Source organism: Callorhinus ursinus, unplaced genomic scaffold, assembly GCF_003265705.2.
Source record: "Callorhinus ursinus isolate GAN/ISIS: 27379988/994484 unplaced genomic scaffold, GSC_fseal_2.0 scaffold25, whole genome shotgun sequence".
NCBI lineage: Eukaryota > Metazoa > Chordata > Mammalia > Carnivora > Otariidae > Callorhinus > Callorhinus ursinus.
This window is the reverse complement of record NW_027397087.1, coordinates 1077532-1098205: the sequence shown is the minus strand read 5'-3', so window position 1 is coordinate 1098205 and position 20674 is coordinate 1077532. Positions and strand designations below refer to the sequence as shown.

Here is a 20674-nt window from a genome sequence, read left to right as displayed (position 1 = left end):
CTCATGTAGTTCTCAAAATATGCAGTAGATGAAGTGGGTGATTTTATTCCTATTTGATAGTTGAAGAAACTGAAGTAAAGACAGATTAAGTAACTTGGCAGGATCACACAGTGGTGGCATGAAAGTTCAAGCCTTTGTCCGCCCGAGTCTAGTTGCCATCCCTTTTATTTATATAATAATATCTTGCCCTCCCCCCGCCCCCTTCCAGGCAGTAGCTATGAAAGGTCTTTGAAGACCAAATTATCCATTTACTCATCAACAGTGAGGTAGTTATGAGCGTAGGGCTCTGGGCTTTGGCCACCTGGTCGTAAGTTCTTGCTCTGCTAACCTAGTATCTGTGAGATTAAGCGAGTGACAACTTCTCTGTGCCTCAGTTTGCTCATCTGTAAAAACATAGGCCTAGCCCTGATACCTTATTTGGTTGACATGAGGAATAAATTAGTTAAAAATTCAAAGTGCTTATAAGTGTGCCTGGCACAGAGTATGCACTTAATTTTAACTATTTTGGGCTATTAAAATGTTTGTTAATCACCCACCATATCTCAGGCACTGTTTTAGGCCCCAGTCAGCTCTGCTTTAGCAAGATGGCAATCCAGAGGATCGCCGTGCAGGATTATTGGAGGTATGGAGGCCCCCTGGGATGTCACTGCAGTGCTCTAGAGGAGAGCTTCTGAGGACTCAAGTAAGTATGGTGTAGCCGGCAGGGTAATGGCCCCAAGGATGTCCACGTCCTAATCCCTGGAAGCTATAGATAGGTTAAATGGCAAAGGGGAATTTAAGGTGCCGATGGAATTAAGGTTGTTCATCAGCTGGCCTTCGAATGGGGAAATCTGGATTACTGGAGTAGACCCAAAATAATCACCAGGCACTGTGCTAGGCACTTCCCACCATCTCATCCGCTTTATCCTCACAACAACTAGGTATAGTGACAGCCAGGTCCCCATTTTGCATGCCAGGCCAACAAAGAGAGAAGCAAAATAATTTGGACAAGGTTCCTGCAAGAAGTTAGAAAGAGGCCCAGACTGGGGTCATGTTCATAGGCAGGGCCCACACTCTTTCAGAGCACCATGCAGGGCTGCCCTGGCTGGGCCATGGGGCTGGAGAGACAGGACTGGGGAGCAGGGACCTAGACGATATGCAGCCTGTAGCCCACCTCAACAGTTTCTTCTTCAGACCGAATGCACATAGGAACTCCGATAAAAGCGATTCGATCACTTTCCCAGCAAAGACTGAGGCCTCAGGCCCCAAGCCCATGTCTGTCCCATCTCCACCTCGTGCTCATTCAGGGTTCCCCCTCCGGAACACGTGAGCAGCTGCAGCTGCCCTCTGTGCTCTTTTCCCCATCGTCATCCTCATCGTCAATGGTCATTTCATTGCAGAATGTTTTTGAGAAAGTGATTATGAGACTGGTTGACTGATTTCAAAAACAACAGGCTAGTTATCTCCATAGGACAGATGTGAGCCCAGCGGCCGCGGAGCTGGATGGGCAGAATCCAGCCACACTGCCGAAGCGCAGTGCGTGGGTAGCTGTGAAATTAAGCATAAGAGGCACCTGCTGCACCGTCTGCGCCAGAGAGGCACCGGGAAAGCACACAGAAATTAGCCTGACGAATTTTCCAAGTCTCCTCAGAGGCAATGGGTTTAATTTTCTCCCTGACCTTCTCTGCTAAGAAATAGGAGGTATTTGGCCACTTTGCAAAGCAGATCAGACTTTCGGCCCAGGGGAAGCTCTGGGGCACAGAGCACAGAGGGCATGAGCCCTTCCCATTGAATCCTACCCACTAAATCAGGAGGGTGTTATGGTACCATCTGACCCCTGACAGGGGAAGGGTCCTTCATCTGTCAGCAATCAGGACAGTCATCAAAAAGCCATCAAGTTACCGCTCCTCATCTCCCCCACGTGAGTGATTAGTGGTGTGGGGTGGTGTCTTGACAGTGACCACTCACTGTGGTCAGTGACCACTAGATTTAAGATTTTGCTTTATTTCTTTGACCTGCAGTTGTACTATTAGTAAAAGCAAGCTGAGTAGCTTCGTGATAGGGCTGGTGGGCATTAAAAGGTGGGGGTACAATTCGTGGTGCTCTTTACTTTAACCCAGTGAAGCCATAGGTGTTCATTTGCCATTTGAATAAATTAGTACAACCCTCTCAGGAGCTCCACAGGTCAGGTAGACCTGGAATTCTAGAGTATTAAGCCATCTGTGATGGTAGAAGTGGTTAGAGACACAGAGAGGTAAAGTGACTTGACCAGGGTCACAGGCTGGAACAAAGTAGCCCACACTCTTGTCACTACATCATCCTGACATTCATCTCTTTCAACATGAATTTTATTTTGCTAACTTGATTTTATTGGTGAAGAAATCAAGGCTCTGAGAATGTGAATAATCTTCCTAGCTCAGAGTCCGCTAGAAAAAGAGCCAAGGCTTTTTGATTTTCAGGATTTATTTCTGAATCCACTTCATTGTTTAAGAGAGCATCTAGACAGTATAATATAAATTTAAAGCATTAACAAGGGTAACTATTTTTCCGGATTTTGTGAAGCTATAGAAAGTAAGCAGCTCTCAGCTGGAAAAGTAGATGAGTTTAGATTCCAGTAGCCAAGGTTTGGGTCCCAACTCTGTCATTTACTAATTACGACGGTAGGCCAGTTTCTTAACCTCCACATGTTTCAGTTTCCTTGTCTATAAAATGAGAATAATGATCTTCCTACCCATGGGGGCAGGGAGTATAAGATTCAATAAAATAGTGCTCAGCCTGATGTTCCAGTACTTAGAGGTTGGTATATCTCCCAGCTTCTGAAGCAAATATACAAAGTGTAGGTCGTAAGAACTTTATCTCCACATTTACCATTTCAGATGCTTTCAGCAAAAAATAAAAGAAAATCCAGCTCAGGTAGAGTAGCCAATAAAAGACTTCATTGACTGGGGTACCTGGAAGTTGTAGATGGACCCAGCCACTGGGTTGAGTTAATCCTATGGCTCCACTGATTCTCCCCACAGTCATTCCATGTTCTAACTTTGCCTTCAGGCTGGTAGCAGGATGGTGGCTACAACTCTGGGCCTCACATCCTTATGCTACAGTGTCCAAGGGAAAAGCAAGAAAAGTTCTCCTGCCCTGGTATTCAGAGCAAGGATCTTGAGATCACCTTTGAAGAACTTGGTCACAGGCCAACTCATGAACCATTGAGTGTGCCCTAGAAAATAAAATGTGCTGGTTGACTTACGTCAGCAGAGCCTGCCTGTGGAGTGGGGTTAGGTCAGTTCTCATGCGCCATAAGATAGAGAGGCAGCTATCTATACAAAAGCAGTTATGTTGAGAAGGAAGAAGGCACAAGTGGATTCTTGACACGTGGTCAGGAATATTCATTATGTCATGATGGCTATCATCTTTACCTTTCGTTATGCAGTGGTTACTATTGAAATGCAGGCGGTTCTAGCTCTTGATGTCCAGAGGGAGAGTACAGGCCAAAAGCTGTGTCACGGGAGCTAGGGAACGTGCTCTCTGCGCTCTGTGTATGTTATCTAATGGGCCAGAGAAGTTGTGCAATTGGTGCTTTCTGCATTTATTTTTTTTGGAAGATTTTATTTATTTATTTGACAGAGAGAGACAGCGAGAGCAGGAACACAAGCAGCGGAAGCGGGAGAGGGAGAGGGAGAAGCAGGCTTCCCGCTGAGCAGGGAGCCCAGTGTGGGACTCGATCCCAGCACCCTGGGATCATGACCTGAGCTGAAGGGACGCTTAACGACTGAGCCACCCAGGCGCCCCTGCTTTCTGCATTTCATGTTGTTCTGGTTTGACACAAGCTTGGGGCCAGATCCAGGCAGACCTCAGGGTGTTAGCAGCCCTGTCACTCCAGTTGCCTCAGCAAAAACTTACAACTGGATCTCTCTCAGGACCCAGCTTCTGCGAGCTCTTCCCTAGCAGCTTGCTCACTGGGCCTCTCCAGTCTGATCTGCAGCCTCGAGTATCTTCAACCAGGACTTTCTTCCAGGGGGGCATGTTAGTTTTCTATCGCAACAAATTATCATAAACTTAGTGGCTTCACACAATACAATTCATTATCACCCAGTTCTGGAGGTCACAAGTCTAAAAGGAGTTTAGTAGTCTTGCCTGCCTTCTGGAGGCTCTAGGGGAGCATCCATTTCTTGCATTTGCCAGATTCCAAAGGCCTCCTGCATTCTTTGACTAGTGACCCCTTCCAGTAATGGTACTGGTCCAACCTCTGCTCCTGTTACTACATCTCCTTCGCCGACTCTGACCCTCCTACTTCCCTCTTAGAAAAATACTTGTGATTATCTGGAGCCCACCTGGATAATTGAGGATAATCTCCCCCATCTCAAGCTCCTTAATTTAATTCTTTTGCTTTATAAGGTAACATATTCACAGGTTCTGAGAATTAGGAGGTGAATATTTGGGAGGGAGTCATTATTCAGCCCACCACAGGGAGGAAGAAAGCAGAGGTCAAAATACACTGGTTCGTGATATTTGGAAATGATCTACCACCTGTTAATGCCTCCAGAACAGGGACAGCATACCACAAGCTGACTTGTTAATCACCTCGAATTTAAAAATAAGTGTGCATAATTTCGATGCACATAATTATTTTTCTTTCCCCATTATAAGTGTGAGCATTATAAATTGCTTTCTAACTTTAAACTAAGTACAGTGCTGTTTTGTTTGCTCCCTCTCATCAATGTAATTGGAAGACTTTTTTTCTTCCAAACTGACCCAGATTTAGGAGCACACTCATGGAACTCTGACACCAGCCCATGTTGGGAATCTGTAAGCTTCGGGGATTTGCTTTGTCCATGGCCAACATCTGATCTTTGAGAATAAGCTTGAATTTGAGCGCTCAATGGCCACTTGGACTGTGATCTAACTTTGGAGATGAAAAGATTCTTTCCAGACCCCAGCAGCCTAAAATTGTAAACCTGCACGATGAGAAGAGATGGTCTTTTTCTTATTGCAGTCGCCATTGCAAAGCTGGTAATTTGACCATTTAGAAAAGAGCTTTACCAAGTATAGTGGGTGACTCTGGAGAACTTTCTTGTAGGAGCCACAGACTGTAGGCTTGGGGTCTGAGGATCAATAGTGGGTTGCAAAATGACAAGTGGAGGGAAGTAAAGAACTTAACAGTAAACAATACCTGAGACCCCAGACTATGATGTACCAAGGCTAACTCTAATTTAAGGACAATTCTAATCCTCTTTTCTCATCTGTAATGTCTGGCTAGTCCAAAAATCAAGGAGTGAAGTAGCTATTCTTCTTTTAAAATATCTTTCAAGGGATCAAGTATCCCTAAACAATACAGTACCTTAGAAATATCTCATTTCTGAGTTAGCCTAAACAGTTACTTAAAATGCAGTTTCTAGATCATAGATTTAATATAATTGCCTAAATGTGACTATCCCTAATTACACTAATTGCAAAAGTGGAGCAAGTTAGAACGTTAATAATAATTTCTTAAAAAAAGCCATTTGTAATTATCAAGGGAACCACATGTACATGACTCGCTTCAAAAGACATTCTGTTTTCTACAATTCCTTTCTCATCAGAAAACAAATGCTTGGTGACACATCTTTTTGCTTTTTGGAAAGAACACCGTAGCTTTTTAAGAACCTCATGAGCTAAACCATCTAGTGCCTTTGACAAGGCCTTCATGAAACAGGTAAATTAGTGGTTGAAAATCCTAGAGCTGTGGCAAAGAGTGTGGAAGCAACTTTATCACGTGTGGTGGGGGATCTGAGTGGGGTTATGAGATGTGTATGTGTGTGTGTGAGTGTGAGTAAAACGAGGCCATACATTACAGCAAGCAATAGAATTAACCTCCCCGTACCACACCTTACCTTTCTCCTGGAGTCCTTCTCCCTCAGGAGTCCTGTTTCTTATGCATAGTAAAGTGTCTTCTTAGTCATCAAAGGGCAGCATTTCCAAAGAGGAACTTAGAAAAGCAGCAGAAACGAAATCAGTATTTAGTGGTAACTGATCTTAATGTATCTGTGGTTCTGAAAGACGTTCAAATTTATCTCAAGAATTGACTCCCTTTGCTGTTTGAAAATCCTACCAAATTGTCAGCATTCCACCACTGATAACCAGAAAAACTTAAGAGTATTTACTACAGGGACTGCTTATGTGAATCAGCTCTTGAAAGAAAATGGCATTCCGAAGTAGCCATAGCAAAGGGTCGTGTCTTTCCCATCAGACTGCTTCATCCATCCCTGGGAGGACCCCTCTTAACTTCACAATAGAGATTTTTCTTCCCTACTTTTCTAGTCTCCATGTGATGTGGACCTCTTTGAGAAATATGAAGAGCTTTAGAGGAAGGACACATCGGGGAAAAAGTAAAGGAGGAAGATCTGATCATTTCTCTAATTTCTTTGGAATTTTTGTATTACTAGAGAAGTTGTACCTTCTTCTGAGTTGTCTTATCTCCTAAATGTCTGGGACAACACAGTTTTACTCCTTATCTTATACTTTCTCATTAAATGCCTTACATGTGTTTGCCTAGTGTCTAGTAAGCTGCTGCAGGTAATCATTGTGTCTTGAAGTAGTTTCATACAGACTATTTAGCTCAGTGTTACCACTGGATTAGTTGGCTCATTTAGGAGTTGGCACAACTGGAGGGTAACTCAGCTACTCAGACGAGGATGGCGGGCACCTGTGAATGAGATTTGTCCTGAGGCCTGGGTACACAGTGACTCCAGAACAAAGCCTTCTGTAGGCGACAGCCCTGGTTTCCAGTATTAATGAGAGTGACATCACTGCTGAGGGGTCAGCTAATGTGGGACAAAGAATTAAGTGCCTCCCTCTCTATCCTGCCGCCCACTTTTCTGCATTCCCGATTGCACTGGCTGCAAGCAGGCTAAACAAGGCCAGGCAGCCTCGGTGTGAAAGCCACCCACCCCGACTCCTTGCTCTGAAGATGACAGCTCGCACCCGAATTGATATAAAGAGGGAAGCACCTCGAGCCCTTCAGACTGGCAGGGAGCCCCCTTTGGTGATGCAGGAACAATGGCCGGGGTCCTTCCTGACTGCCAGGATTCAAGTTTCAAAATAATGCTGCTTTAATCCTCATTTTATTTCTCAGGATGAGGTGTCTTACCCGTCTTATACTCACATTCAGTCTACCTCCCATCCAGAAACAAACATAGAAAGCTTCCTAAGCTGTAACTTTCCAAGTTCACATGTCAGCTGCTGGATTGGAGTCACACAGCCTAACGGAACAGGGCTCTATCTTAGCTGGAGGGAAGGCTTTGTGTCCCGGTCATGGCTGTCACCTCAGCATAGACCCTTCTGTATAAGTCAGTGCTTCTTGAACTGTTTGGCCTCAAGACCCCTTTTACACTCTTAAAAATTATCAAAGACCTCAAAAAACTTTAGCTTCTGTGGAATATATCTACCAATATTGCCGAATTAGAATTTAAAACTCAGAAATTTTTGCAATAATTCATTCATTTAAAAATAACAAAAACCCCATCACATGTTATATAAATAATATACTTCTGGGAGAAATGACTAAATTTTTCAAAACAAAGCAAAAATAATGAGACAAGTGACATTGTTTTGCATTTTTATAAATCTTGAATGTCTGACTTAATAGAAGATAGCTGGGTTCTTATACCTGGTTAAAGAATAGGAAGAAAACTGGTCTCAGAGATACATAGTTGGAAAGGAGAAGAGTATTTTAATAGCTTTTTTTAGATAATTGTGCTTATTCTTCTTTGATGCTACATCAAAACTCAACAAGTAGTAGGTTCTCAAAAGTTCATTGCCATGTAGAACCTGATACCACATTAAGGAGATTTTTGTACTTGGTTATATAAAAACTCATTGGTCTGTCCTTCATTTGAATAGGTCTTTTACCCATGAATGTTTTTGTAACATAAGGCCTTTGGTCTTTGGGAAATTATTGGTTCACCAAGTCACGCGGAACTTCCAAATGTTGACGTATTTCATTATAAAATATTTTAGAAATCACATTTGTTAAGATCAACAATTTAATCAGAAAGTCTTTAAGTACCGGGAAGCTGTCAAACTCACTGTGGCAGATAAACATGTTCTAAAATTCTCATTTTCACTTGAAAGCTCAAAAATTATACTATTGGCAACAGATACTCTCCGTTGTTTTCCTTGAAGTGACGAGCTTGCTTCTTTCATTTATAAGAACATGTCTGTCATTCACCCAAGTCTGATGAACCAGCCTGGTTTGTCTGTGTTCTTTTAATTAAAAAGAGCCTTCCAGGAGATGCGCAGCCAGCTGAGCTCACAGCTCCGACAGCCACACAAGCCCTTCTCCTCACAAAGTCCTCTCACCGCCCATTTGCAGCAGAAGTGTTGTAGGCATCCTTCCCTTTTTGTCCCGCAGGAGATTAGGAAGATGCCTACTCAAGAGTTTTTTATTAGGGGCGCCTGGGTGGCTCAGTCACTAAGGGTCTGCCTTCGGCTCATGTCGTGATCCCAGGGTCCTGGGATCGAGCCCCACATCGGGCTCCCTGCTCAGCAGGAAGCCTGCTTCTCCCTCTCCCACTCCCGCTGCTTGTGTTCCCTCTCTCGCTGTGTCTCTCTCTATCAAATAAATAAATAAAATCTTAAAAAAGAGTTTGTTATTAATAAAATTATTAATTTTTATATTTCATGTGGCACATTCTCATGTGAAACTGGGCATCTTTCTGGGGATATGTTGGTAAAGCTTGGTGTTTGGTGCTACTGCCTTGATTCACGCTAAGGCACCCCCGCTTGTACCCACATTGCTTCTCTACTGTCAGGCCAGCTGTCAACACGGTGAAAAAGGGAAATCACATCTTAGAATTATTATGAAAATACGTTTGGCCTCGCAAACCACCTAAAGGGCCTGGAATCCCTAAGGCTCTGTGGACCACACTTTTACAACTACAGGTATAGGTAGTAGAATAGTTAACCTTTATTAAGCTCACAGTATGTGCCAGACATGATTATAGGCATTAATTATTTTAATCCTCAGCCATACAGATATATGAAGAGCCTACCACATTCTAGAAAACATATTCTTTCTAACCTCTGGACCCTGGTACATTTATGCCACTCTACTGCTGGTGCATGGGAGCTAATTAAAATCTGAGGAATTTTCACTGGCATTGCTACCAGGGGTGTAAAAAATTCCATCTTCTCAGTCCCAGAGATGTTCAGAGCATTAGAAATTCATTGACTCAGCCTCGATGTGCTTGGTGGTGCTCCGTCTCTAGTGTATGTCAGACCATGAAATATGCCGTGCATTCAGGGCTCTTGGGAATATTTCCTCCCCTGCCATCTCTCCTCAGTCTTCTTTCTTCTCATAGTTTTTCTTTCTCTCAGTTTCTGAATTTCCATCTCCCAATTTGAAACCCTGTCCTACAAGAATGGCCTTAAATGTCGTGCATTCACTGAATTACATCTGTCCATCAATAACACGACCATGAGTCTTGCTTTTTTCTGTCAGAGTCTTGGGGTCATGTTTTCCTTTTAATTGAGCTTCTGCTTGGTCACACACACATAATTGTTGATCCCGTTCTCTTATACTTGCTGGAAGGCTGGCCTGGACCGAGAACTCATGGGGTGCTTCCTGCTCCGCTCTTTCAGGTAAAGGGCTGTCTCCTTTCTCGTTGGCCCTCTCAAGAGGTGTTTTGCTGTAAATGTTCCTTTCTGTATGAATGTTGATTTGGATTATTACATCACTGTGTGGGTAAGAGCTCACCCAAATCCTGAGCTAATCTGAAAGCTAAGTTAAGGGAAAACTAATATTTACTTGGTTTCCTTAGGACTCTGTAAAATTCCCTGTTGACAAAAGGATGGTCCTTGAGCTGACTAACAGTTCTGGTGGTGGTTTTTTCATGTGCAGCAGGGACTGTGATGTGAATGATCTCGGCAGAGAACTTGGCTGTTAGTGGAGAAAACCATAATTCTTTCAGGTCACGAGGTAGGCTGAAAGGGGAATTATACTTACAGGACTAGAAAAACTTTCATTGGGTCCAAGAGCGTCTGTTGTAGGGTTTTGTCGTGCTTCCATTCCTTACTGTGACTATTAACTGGGAGAAACAGAAACTCTTATATTTATTTGGGCAGTGAGGAAATAGGTTCCTGACAGGACTCCAGCCTGTCCCAAAAATAACTGATTTCCTCCCAGAGGATAGAGATATTATCTAACCTAACAGATATTAGTCAGCAATCCCTCCCTAGTGAGGTCTCTTAGGAACATCTTTTAACTTTCCTTCTCTCTGCTCTGGGGATCCTTTTTTAAGTTTCGCAGCCTGTCTCTCATCTGAACCTACAACACCCACAGGGTTGATAGACCTAGCAGTAAGTTAAATTCATCCTTTACATCTAGATCTCTTCTGAAGCTTCCGTAACCAAGTTCTATTTTTATATCCTCATGATTAGCCAAGACTGTATGTAGAGCAGACATCTGCCATATATAATGACATGGAGGTAGAAAACTAGACTGTTAGAGGTGGCACAGGCTACCAAAGGCACCAATCTAAGCCTATTCCCAGTTTCTTCACTGATGGACTGAATGACCTTTTTTGTCCCCTAAGCTCTGCCTTTATCATCAGGTCTGAATTAAGGATCTTGGTGCCATCCATACCTTGTGGGAATGCGATAGGCAGAGCCAGACTTGGAGGCAACTGTGATTTAAGAGCAGATTTTCTCACCCCTCTCATGGCATTTTCTGGAGACGTGTGTGTGTGTGAGAGAGAGACGTGGGGAGGGGGTGTGCAGTGCCCTCCCAGGCATTCTGGCAAGCCGTCTTTCCCTCTGTCCTCCACCTCAGATCTGCCTCTCCCTTCTGACCATCCTACCACACCAGTGCCACTCAGCACTTTTCAGGAGCCTCTTAGTCCAACCTCTGAAGGTCCCACGGTTGATCTGATCCCACTTCAATGACCTTTCCTTTACCTGGGCAGCCAGTGGTATTTCTGTGCAACCTGTATGAGCCCTGATAACTTCTGAATTCAGAGCCATCCTGGCTTTTCTCTTGATGCTTGTGGAAGTGGTCATGAGGCAGTGTTCGCTGACCCCTGCTGAAGATCCAGAGCAACACAGTCCGTTAAAGGGACTGATGGTCAGCGGTCCAGCTGCAAAGTCTTCAGACCTAATAGAATGTTCTCCATCTACTTCTCTCCATCTCCTAACAGAGTTTTATGTGTGTGTCATCCAAAATATCTTCTAGAATTCTTGCATCGATGGCATGGCTTACTCAGTTCATGGTATGTAGTATATTTAAAGTACTTGGGGAATAGTGTCCATGGTAGGGAAAATCCAGGGCTTAATATCACTTGACTCGAGAGAGCCAGTGACCAGTGTCACCTTCTCACACCTTTGCCACCCCCCCGCCCCAGAATTAATTACTCCCCACTCTGTCCCATGGCACTTGCACATTTTGGTATTTATTACACTGTGTTATAAAATAAAGACCAACTTTTTTTTATAAAATCAGAATGAAAATGTAAAGAACTGGGTTGTGAACCCCTGAACACAAGGACAGTATCTTACTTAGTCTTCTATTTCCAGTATCGATTCAAATGTCATTTAATCAAAATAAAATATTTAGTACTCTCCATTCAAAATTGCGATATTCTTCTCTTGTACTATGGTTCACATATATGACTTTCGATGATGTATTTCCCTTCTCTGCATGCCATATTCACCCTTAGAAAAAGAATGACGACTGAAGGACCACTGAAGTTGTGTCCTTGTCGAATGGGGTGGCTGAGATACACAGCTCTCTCCCTGTGCCATGACAGCCACCATACCGGTCCTCTCTGTTGTCCTTCTAGCAACCCTGAAGGAGCTCATCTCACAGACCATGATCCGCTGGGCCCAGGAGGACCAGATCCAAGACGCGGAGTTGGTCCGGATGATGTTCAACCTCCTCCGGAGACAGTACGACAGCATTGGGGAGTTGCTGCAGGCCCTGCGGAAGACCTACACCATCAGTCAGGCCTCCGTGAGCGACACCATCAACCTGCTGGCCGCGCTGGGCCAGATCCGCTGCCTGCTCAGTGTCAGGATGGGCAAGGAAGAGGAGCTGCTCATGATCAATGGCCTGGGGTAGGTCATTCACAGTTGAGTGCAAGTCCCTCAGGAGAACTTCAGGAGGGAAAACTGGTTTACCTGGCTATGTAGATATTCCAGAATCCAGTTGTATAAAATCCCTGTGTGCCGCCATCCTGATTTCACTCCTCATAGGATAACATTCTTGTGGAATCAGTCACCTGTGAGAACCATATGGCAGGACACCGAGGTGAAGGGACATTGCCAGAAGCAGTGGGGAGGAGCAGTGGGGAGAAAACCAGTTATTTGGTTTGTGTCTGAAGAAGATAGCCCCAGGGAGGCAATGAAAACAATTCAGAGGAAGGAACAGTGTGTTCAACTCAACAGGAGAAACATGATTTGAGCAGTTGAGCTTTTGACTGAAATTCTTCTGAGACTTCCCTCTGAGAAACTGCCAGCTGATCCCTCTCCTTGCTCGTGACAAACCCAGAGAGTCATTTTTGTCAGTTCTGCAAGGCACCTTCCCTCATAACAATAGCTCACAGCTCTTCCTTAGAAGCCATGCTGTCAAAAAGATAGCATTTTAGACATCAAAAAGATTTCCTTTAATTAAGTGGTGTAGTTCCATGTTCTGGATGAGAAAACCAAAGCCCAAAAAAGTTAACCAACCAGCCCACAATGTTACTTGATTAAAAGCAAGAACTAGGACCACAACCTTCTTGCTGCTCCGTGTACCATCCCACCGCCCTGGAGCCAGCCCACTGAAGGAACCCCACCCGATCCCCAGAAGAGGGACTTTGAGGATCCCTGGGTTGGGGCCAGGGGATGCTCTCATGCCTCAAATTCATTTCCAAGGAAGAATCAGGAATGTACTAGAGATGAAGAGACTCTTATGGGAAAAGAAACCTGCAGAATTAGCTTCTCCCTTGGCCCTTGCAGTAGACAGAGCAGCAGTAAAAGCTGGTGCTATCTCCTCTTAACAGCAGCCAGCACTCAGGGGACGGGGACAGGCCGAGCCTAGCCACCCTGTGAGGGATTACACAGCCACGTCACAGGCTGCTCCTGCATTTTGATTTGCCTGAAGCTTTATTATGTGTGAATTCATACTGAATGATTTAAAAATACAATTTTTTATATTTCATTGTTAATTTCACTGGTTTTTGAAGACTGCTGCCCCAAAATGTCATGGGTATCTATATAATATACAGTTGCCTTTAAGAAAGGGATACAGCCCCATCATTAAGAAAACTGAAGTACACAGAAATTTAGATACAAGGATAAGAGAAGGAAAAAATATATATAGAAAACCCTGAGTACGTGGAAGAAGAGAAATCCAGTAATTTGGGCTGTCTCAAAACTATTTCAAGGAAAAAGACAAAGGGAAGGGGCGCCTAGGTGGCTCAGTCATTAAGCGTCCGCCTTCCGCTCAGGTCATGGTCCTGTTGTCCTGGGATCGAGCCATGCAAGGGGCCCCCTGCTCGGCGGGAAGCCTGCTTCTCCCTCTCCCACTCCCCCTGCTTGTGTTCCCTCTCTCTCTGTCAAATAAATAAATAAATCTTAAAAAAAAAAAAGACAAAGGACAACTGTGAAATATGTCATTAGAAGGAAATGTCTCAAAGAAAGAAAGTACTTCATGGAAATGAATACAGAATACTCCTGAATGAGCACAGAATGAGCACAGAATACTCCCGTCAGCTAAAAAAAGCACTCCACATATATTCTGACTGACCTGGTAGCTTCTTAGGACCTTCCAGCCTGTCACATTTGCATTCCTTCACCCCCACTGTGTCTGCGCATTTGTGTGTCCTCAACCCTGAATGCTCGTAGCACTGATAGAAGCAAGTGCTGAAGTCTCTGTCCCATCTTTACCGTAGAGACATTATGAACAACAAGGTGTTTTACCAGCATCCCAACCTCATGCGAGTCCTTGGCATGCACGAGACGGTGATGGAGGTGATGGTGAACGTGTTGGGCGCGGAGAAGTCTCAGGTAATCCTACAAGGGGAACTCAGCCAGAACTTGACCCCTGCGTGGGGGCATGTGGTGACTTTTTCACAGCCACGTGGCTGGTGTCCATTGCCTCATTACACTTCCCGGGGAGAGGGAGGGATGTGCATAAAGCCAGGAAATAGCCAAGGGACGGGACAGTGCTGCTGAATGGAATCCAGCCAGTGTAAGATCTCTGGCTCCTGAGGCTCAGAGCTTTTCCCACTCGCTCCACGAGGCTGGTCACCTGCTAAGTTTCCTTCCCATACTCTTCAGCCCTGCTCCTTCCAAGACGGAATTCCTCCGGGTTCCACTTAGGAGCCTGGTATGTTTTGTGCTGGATCAGGAGAATGCTGCTCTAAAGGAGAACAAGATCTTAATAACAATCGTGGGAGCATTCCCTTGGGAGTGCGCGTGTTTGCTCTGTGCACCGAGCTCCTGAGGATATCGGCTTTCCTTGCCAGCACCCCCATAACAAGCCTGCTGTCAGGGGGAGCTCCCTGGGCATTTATCCTAACTTGTGTGGGGTGCTCAGAGTTCAGGTCTGAAGGCAGTAGATTGGAGGATGTTTTCAGATGTTGGAAATTCCAGAGTGCCAGGTCCTTGGAATGAATGATTTGCAAAGCAGTTCCACCAGTATTGACAGGTGAGGGTGTGAAGGAAGAACAGAAGCTAAGCTCACTTTCCTTCTCACTCACTTCCTTCTGGTCCCTGGGGAAAGTGGACCCTCTGCAGAAGAGCCCTGAGCAGATGTCTACATGCCTCAGCAAGCAGGTAGCATGTAGATTTCAGAAACTTACTTTTGAGAGCACCCACCACCATGATTCTAAAGGGGGAAATCAAGGACTTTCCAGAGCAAGGTTAACACAGACACCACTTACTGAGCATTACTGGATCAAAACTAAGATGTGGCCAGGCTCTGGAGATGCTAATTACTTTGTTAAGGAGAGAAGCCAAGTGCAATCAGCAGTAACATAAGGTGGTATCTCAGTGCTAAATTACATGAATCAGATTACAGGTGCTGTGGGAGCCCATTGGAGAGCAGTCATAGAGGACAGAAGTAACTAGGGAAGAAGAAAAAAGTAATTGGGGAAGGCTCAACAGCCTGAGAGGGCAATGCTCATCAGGCTCCCACAACTCTAGGGGCCTACCTTTACCCAGAGGACTCAGGTCTGATATAATACTTTCTCATCAGAGTTCTGTCCACTCCCTTCCCAGATGGAAACAATAGTCTGATGTAGGGTCACTCAATTTCATGTGACATAGGAAGGTGTCTAGGATTCCTGTTTGACCTCTTTTTCCTTTGTAAGAAAGATATTTCAGGGCCTAAAATTAGCTCTCAATATCTTGGGAAGCCTCTTCTCAGGTGTCCACTGTCTTGGAATAAGTGCATAAGTCTTGGAAAACACTGGAAGTAAGGAGAAAATTCATTTTCCAAACTGTTCATAGCTTACACCAGTATTGACAGGCGGAAGTCCATTGATTGCACACCCTAAGACTCTTGAAAGCCAGACTTTTCAGAAAGGACTCACGACGGACTCTTTTCCCTGACACTTCCTTCTTCTCCCTACAGATTGCTTTTCCAAAAATGGTTGCTAGCTGTTGCCGTTTCCTCTGCTATTTCTGTCGAATTAGCCGGCAAAATCAGAAGGCCATGTTTGAGCATCTAAGTTACCTGCTGGAGAATAGCAGTGTTGGCCTAGGTATGTCATGTTACCGTTTCCACATTTGGGCTTGGAGGTGACACCCGCCTGCTGACCACTTAGGGAAAGAGAAAGCAGCTACATACCTGCTAAGGTATTTTTAAACATAAGAAGGAACCTGCCTGATCTAAAAATAAATGAAATGACGACATGATGTCTCTGCTGTCCAACCTAAGGAGAGATGTTGCTTCCCACCAGCACCAGTGACAGATTTGTGTTGGCGTAGTCACAGAGTTTTACCTTGTCTCCCTTGGGACCAGTGGCTCATGGCTTATGAGATGCTGCCTGAGATTGCAGATCGAGTGTGGGGACACAGCTCCCCCAACCCCAGCCCACTCTGCTGACCAGGGAGCAGTGCTAATGAGACAGAGCAAGGCCAGAGATCCAAGCCCTGCTTGGCAGGCTGGCTGTAGGCTACATACCTGTCCCATCAGCCAACTAGACAGTGCTCTCCTAAGTGGCAGGATGGACTGGCCACGAGCAACTGTGTATAAGCAGTGTGAATCCATCAGCACCACCAAAAAAACAGCACAGTGCATATGCCTTACTGTCCTGGGTGTAAACCAAGGGAATTTGTGAAAGACGCAAAACCACACTTACGTCCATGTAAAACCTGAAATCTCAAGTTTCTGATTTATCAAATGCAACCCTGGACTACCAACCTTTTTAAAAAAAAAAAAAAAAAAAGTTTTTCTTAATTCTAGCCTGAGAATCAAACAAAGGAAAATCAAAGACAACATTGGTGACCTGATAGAACTATATGAACTAATGCTGTTTGAGGCTATTTTTAAATTCTGGATGGTGGCCCTAGACATGGCCAAGTCATTTGAGCTTAGTTGGTTAAGTGGCATCTCTACCTTTTGAGTGATCACCGAAGTAGGGCCCCCAACAAGGATCATGTTACGAAAGTACTTGAAAATACATGGTCCCGGCTAATTCTGTCAACCGATTTTCTAACTTACTTCATATTCACAATCAGTAATGAGTGTGGGGGCAAGGATAACAAATAAAGCTGTTCTTAAATTGGGCAGGCAGCCCTCTCTGAAGAACGATGGGACCCAGGTTTACTGTGTTTGCTGCCCTCTCCTGACCATGAATGGGCACTGCAACCTCAGCTCAGCACTGGGCGGCCCCCATCCCTTTCTCCTTCCTCTCTTCCTTCCTCAGCCTCCCCTTCGATGAGAGGATCTACCCCACTGGATGTGGCAGCTTCCTCCGTGATGGATAACAACGAGTTAGCGCTGGGCTTAGAAGAACCGGACCTCGAGAAGGTAACTGGCCCCGGGTAGACAATGTGCTTGCTCTCTCCTGCCTATAGCACAGCCAACCCAAGGAAATGCAGACCAAAGACTGGGTCTCCATCAGAACCTCTTCAACACTCCATGAAAATGTGGTAGAAAGTGAGTAACGCAGCAGTCATAATTAGGACCAGAGCATCTCCTATGGGCAGGGAGAGCCAACTTCATAGACATGGGTATCTGGATATTTGTGTTCTCTGCATGTGGAGGCCCAGCCTCACTGGTCTACATGGAACATTACCAGAGACCTGTGGATCTTAATAAAGTTCTGTGTCATCGAATTTTTAAGTCCACACACTAAAGAAGGGAAACATGACAGAAAACTGTATAATCAATATACGGATAAAGAAGGCCCACACATCGTCTGCAGGTTCAGATGAAGCAAAACTGAGACTCCCCACATGGGGACTGTGAAATGCGCCCCCACTGGTGGTGATGACTGGAGGCTGATTCACCTACATCTTTCCCCCTTCATTTTGGGGCTATTTCCTTGACTGGGTGGCTGCCAAGATTCACAGTATACTCTCTGAGTATGAAGGAGATTGATGTGGTGAGGGCAAGGGGGACAAGTAAGAGGTCTTCCGCTGAACAGTGGGTTTGGAAGTGTGTGGGCGAGGCATGGCTCACCATGACCAGGGGATCAGGAAGGTCACTCGGGAGAGTGATGAGCTGAGGGAAGAGTAGAAACCAAGCAGCCACACCATTGGGAAAAGTGTGCCGGGAAAGTTTGAGGTTAGTGAGGAGAGCATGGTGTGCCTGAGAACTGGGAAAGTGGATGTGAGGAATCACGGGGTGTTTGGGGGGAGTGCTTGGGGAGTGAGGAGGGACAGTAGGGAATTGGGCTTGATGGTACCATAACTGTTCATGGTAGACGTTCATACTCCTACATGATCACCGTGGGCCCGGTCCCACTCTGAATTAACTCGCATGACCATGACCCTCAGAATGTGCCTTTTTGTTAGTGCCCCCCGTTATAGGAGAGGAAACTGAGGCATCGAGAGCTTAGCTGATATGCTCAGCGTCGTGAGGTGTATTAAGTATAAGAGCCAGGATCTGAAAGAGTCTGGCTCCAGAGGCCATGCTGTTACCTGTTCTATGCTAGGACCTATCTGTAGAGCCAAGAGCAATGGAAACCATCGGAGGGCTTTAAGCAGAGGAGTGACACAACATGACTTGTATTTTAGGAAACACAGCCAGGTTTTAGCAAGAAGAACCGATTTGGTCCGAAACAAGACACACCCCCTCCCGTACACACACGGACTCAAATGTTCTGCCACCCAGCGATACATTGTGTGAACGCTTTTCCACAAATGCTATGGCTGTTCCTGGTCTGCTAGTGAGACAGACTTCAGTCAAACTCTGCTCCACATACACTGAAACAGCAATCAAGAACTCAGGGTTTTGGGGCGCCTGGGTGGCTCGGTCAGTGAAGTGTCTGACTCCTGATTTCAGCTCAGGTCATGATCTCAGGATCATGAGATCGAGCCCTGTATCAGGGAGTGTGGAACCTGTTTTAAGATTCTCTCTCTCCCTCCCCCGCTGCCCCTCCCACTCACCGCTCGCTCACACACACTCTCGCGCTCTCTCAAAAAAATAAAACCTCCGTGTTTTAGTTTGTGAAGTAACTGACACCTGTATAGAAAAGTGGCTGATGGTTCCCTTACAGCAGGACAGTGCAATGGGATTTAGTACTCAGTACCCCTCCTTAGCTGCAGTTCAGCTTTTGAAATGACCCTGCTTGACAATGCCCCTAGGCCTCCCTTGGAAGGTGCAGGATAGGCTAAGGAGAGGCCGGGAGGCTGGGAAAGGGGAGAAAGGGGGGCCTAAGGAGATGAGTAAAGGGGCAGGATGAGGTCTGCTACCCCTTCTTCCAGTGGTTCCAGTGGCTCAGAGGCTCGGCTCAGTGGCTCAGCCCAGTGCTACGGGCTTTATTCAGCCCAGTGTCAGGAAATCACCCAAGTGTGGTTCCTGGGAGAGTGCCTGCCATTCTTCCTTTCCATTGATCACAGCGGAAATTAGGTCCCTTAAGATTGAACAACCCCCCCCCACACACACACACATATGTGGCGCTTATTTCAGTGGCCAGTGAAATGTGCTGCTTCTATAACTTTGAAAACACTGCCTAATTCCTGCCCTTATTGATGTTTTCCTGACACTTTAAAAGCCAAATCAAGTCCGAGCTCCAAGCAGAACAGTATCCTTACTGGTTTAAGAAGGAAAAAAAAATGTGATGATTATTTCTTATGAGTTGTGCCTTAGATTCATTATTCTTACAAATGGACTTAGAGTATTTGACATCAGCAAATACGTGATTCGTTTGAAAACTATGTATTGACCATTTGCTATATGCTGGGCTCCAGGGATTCAAAAATGAATGACTTTGAGGATTTTTGCAGCACCGTGGATTCTCCCCTTCTCCTTGTACACATAGAATGTCAAAGGCTCAATCAGAATAACAACTGCATTTCAAGCAAAGGTCTATTTGCCAGGCCTTTTTTTTTTCTTTTTTTTGCTTGACACCTTTAAAAAGTAGGCAAGTTCTAAACTAGTCTACAAGATCACAGGGCTGAGATCCGGTGACCTGGAAGCAAAGAGAACACTATGAATCCCAGCCCTTACCTGGACATGGCACCCTCACTCACCACCCCAACCTTAACATCTTGGCTTTTGACTTGAAACCGTGATTGGTAATGTAGAACTTAAGTAGGGATCCCCGATTTGTCAAGGGCCCACTCAGAGTCAACCAGTGACTAAATACTTTGGTCTTGAAATAACACGGCCAAAAGAACATAGCCTTCCTGGACCCATTATCTCCCCAGCTTCCTCCTAGTTAGGGCTGTGTTTATTTTTTTCTTAAGATTTATTAACTTTTAGAGAGAGTGTGTGAGCATGTGTGCACACACGTGGGGGGAGAGGCAGAGGAAGAGAGAGAATCTCAAGCAGACTCCCTGCTGAGCGCAGAGCCCAATGCGGTGCTCCATCTCGTGACCCTGAGATCGTGACCTGAGCTGAAATCAAGAGTCGGACGCTTAACCTACTGAGCCACCCAGGCGCCCCATTAGGGCTGCGTTTAAATGGCAGTTCCCTCTTGCCAGAACTGGGAAAACCAGGGAACTGAGAGCTCATGGAGTATTCCTCCATAACAGTGATAATCAGTCCTATTGGTTACTTGGAAACAATAATGAATTGGAAGTTCTGGTTTCAAACCTACTGAATTATTAACTTAAAAGTTTGGGGCTCTCTCTGGCTTCTGGGAGAATGAAAGCCCTTCTGTTCCCAGAATTTTATAGGCCTGACAGCTATCTTATAAAAAACGTAGACAGTTACTTTTGTACTGTTGTTGGCAGGTGGTGACCTACTTGGCAGGCTGTGGCCTGCAGAGCTGCCCCATGCTTCTAGCCAAAGGATACCCTGATGTCGGCTGGAACCCCATTGAAGGGGAACGTTACCTGTCCTTCCTGAGGTTTGCCGTCTTTGTGAACAGTGAGTCCCAGATTTTTAATGCCTTTCAGATCTAGGGTGGCATAAACTTGGGGACATATAAGGAAAGAGAGATCCTTTGCCTTTCTTCCTGTCTATAAGTGGCAGCTGGCCGAACAGGCTCTGGGAGAATCAGGCCAGAGAAGGATCAAGAATAGCGTCTGATGGACAGACTACTGAGTGCTAGTGCCAGATGCAGCA

General features: G+C 45.3%; 1 protein-coding gene across 1 annotated transcript in view; it reads left to right on the top strand.

Annotated features, from left to right (window-relative positions):
- RYR3 (ryanodine receptor 3) overlaps positions 1 to 20674 on the top strand; it is a 518087-nt gene that overhangs the window by 359247 nt on the left and 138166 nt on the right. Inside the window, exons 39-43 of the mRNA XM_073877464.1 lie at positions 11790 to 12063; positions 13881 to 13995; positions 15566 to 15695; positions 16863 to 16966; positions 20341 to 20476. Coding sequence (XP_073733565.1) covers positions 11790 to 12063; positions 13881 to 13995; positions 15566 to 15695; positions 16863 to 16966; positions 20341 to 20476 — 759 coding nt within the window. The remainder of the gene's footprint in view (positions 1 to 11789; positions 12064 to 13880; positions 13996 to 15565; positions 15696 to 16862; positions 16967 to 20340; positions 20477 to 20674) is intronic.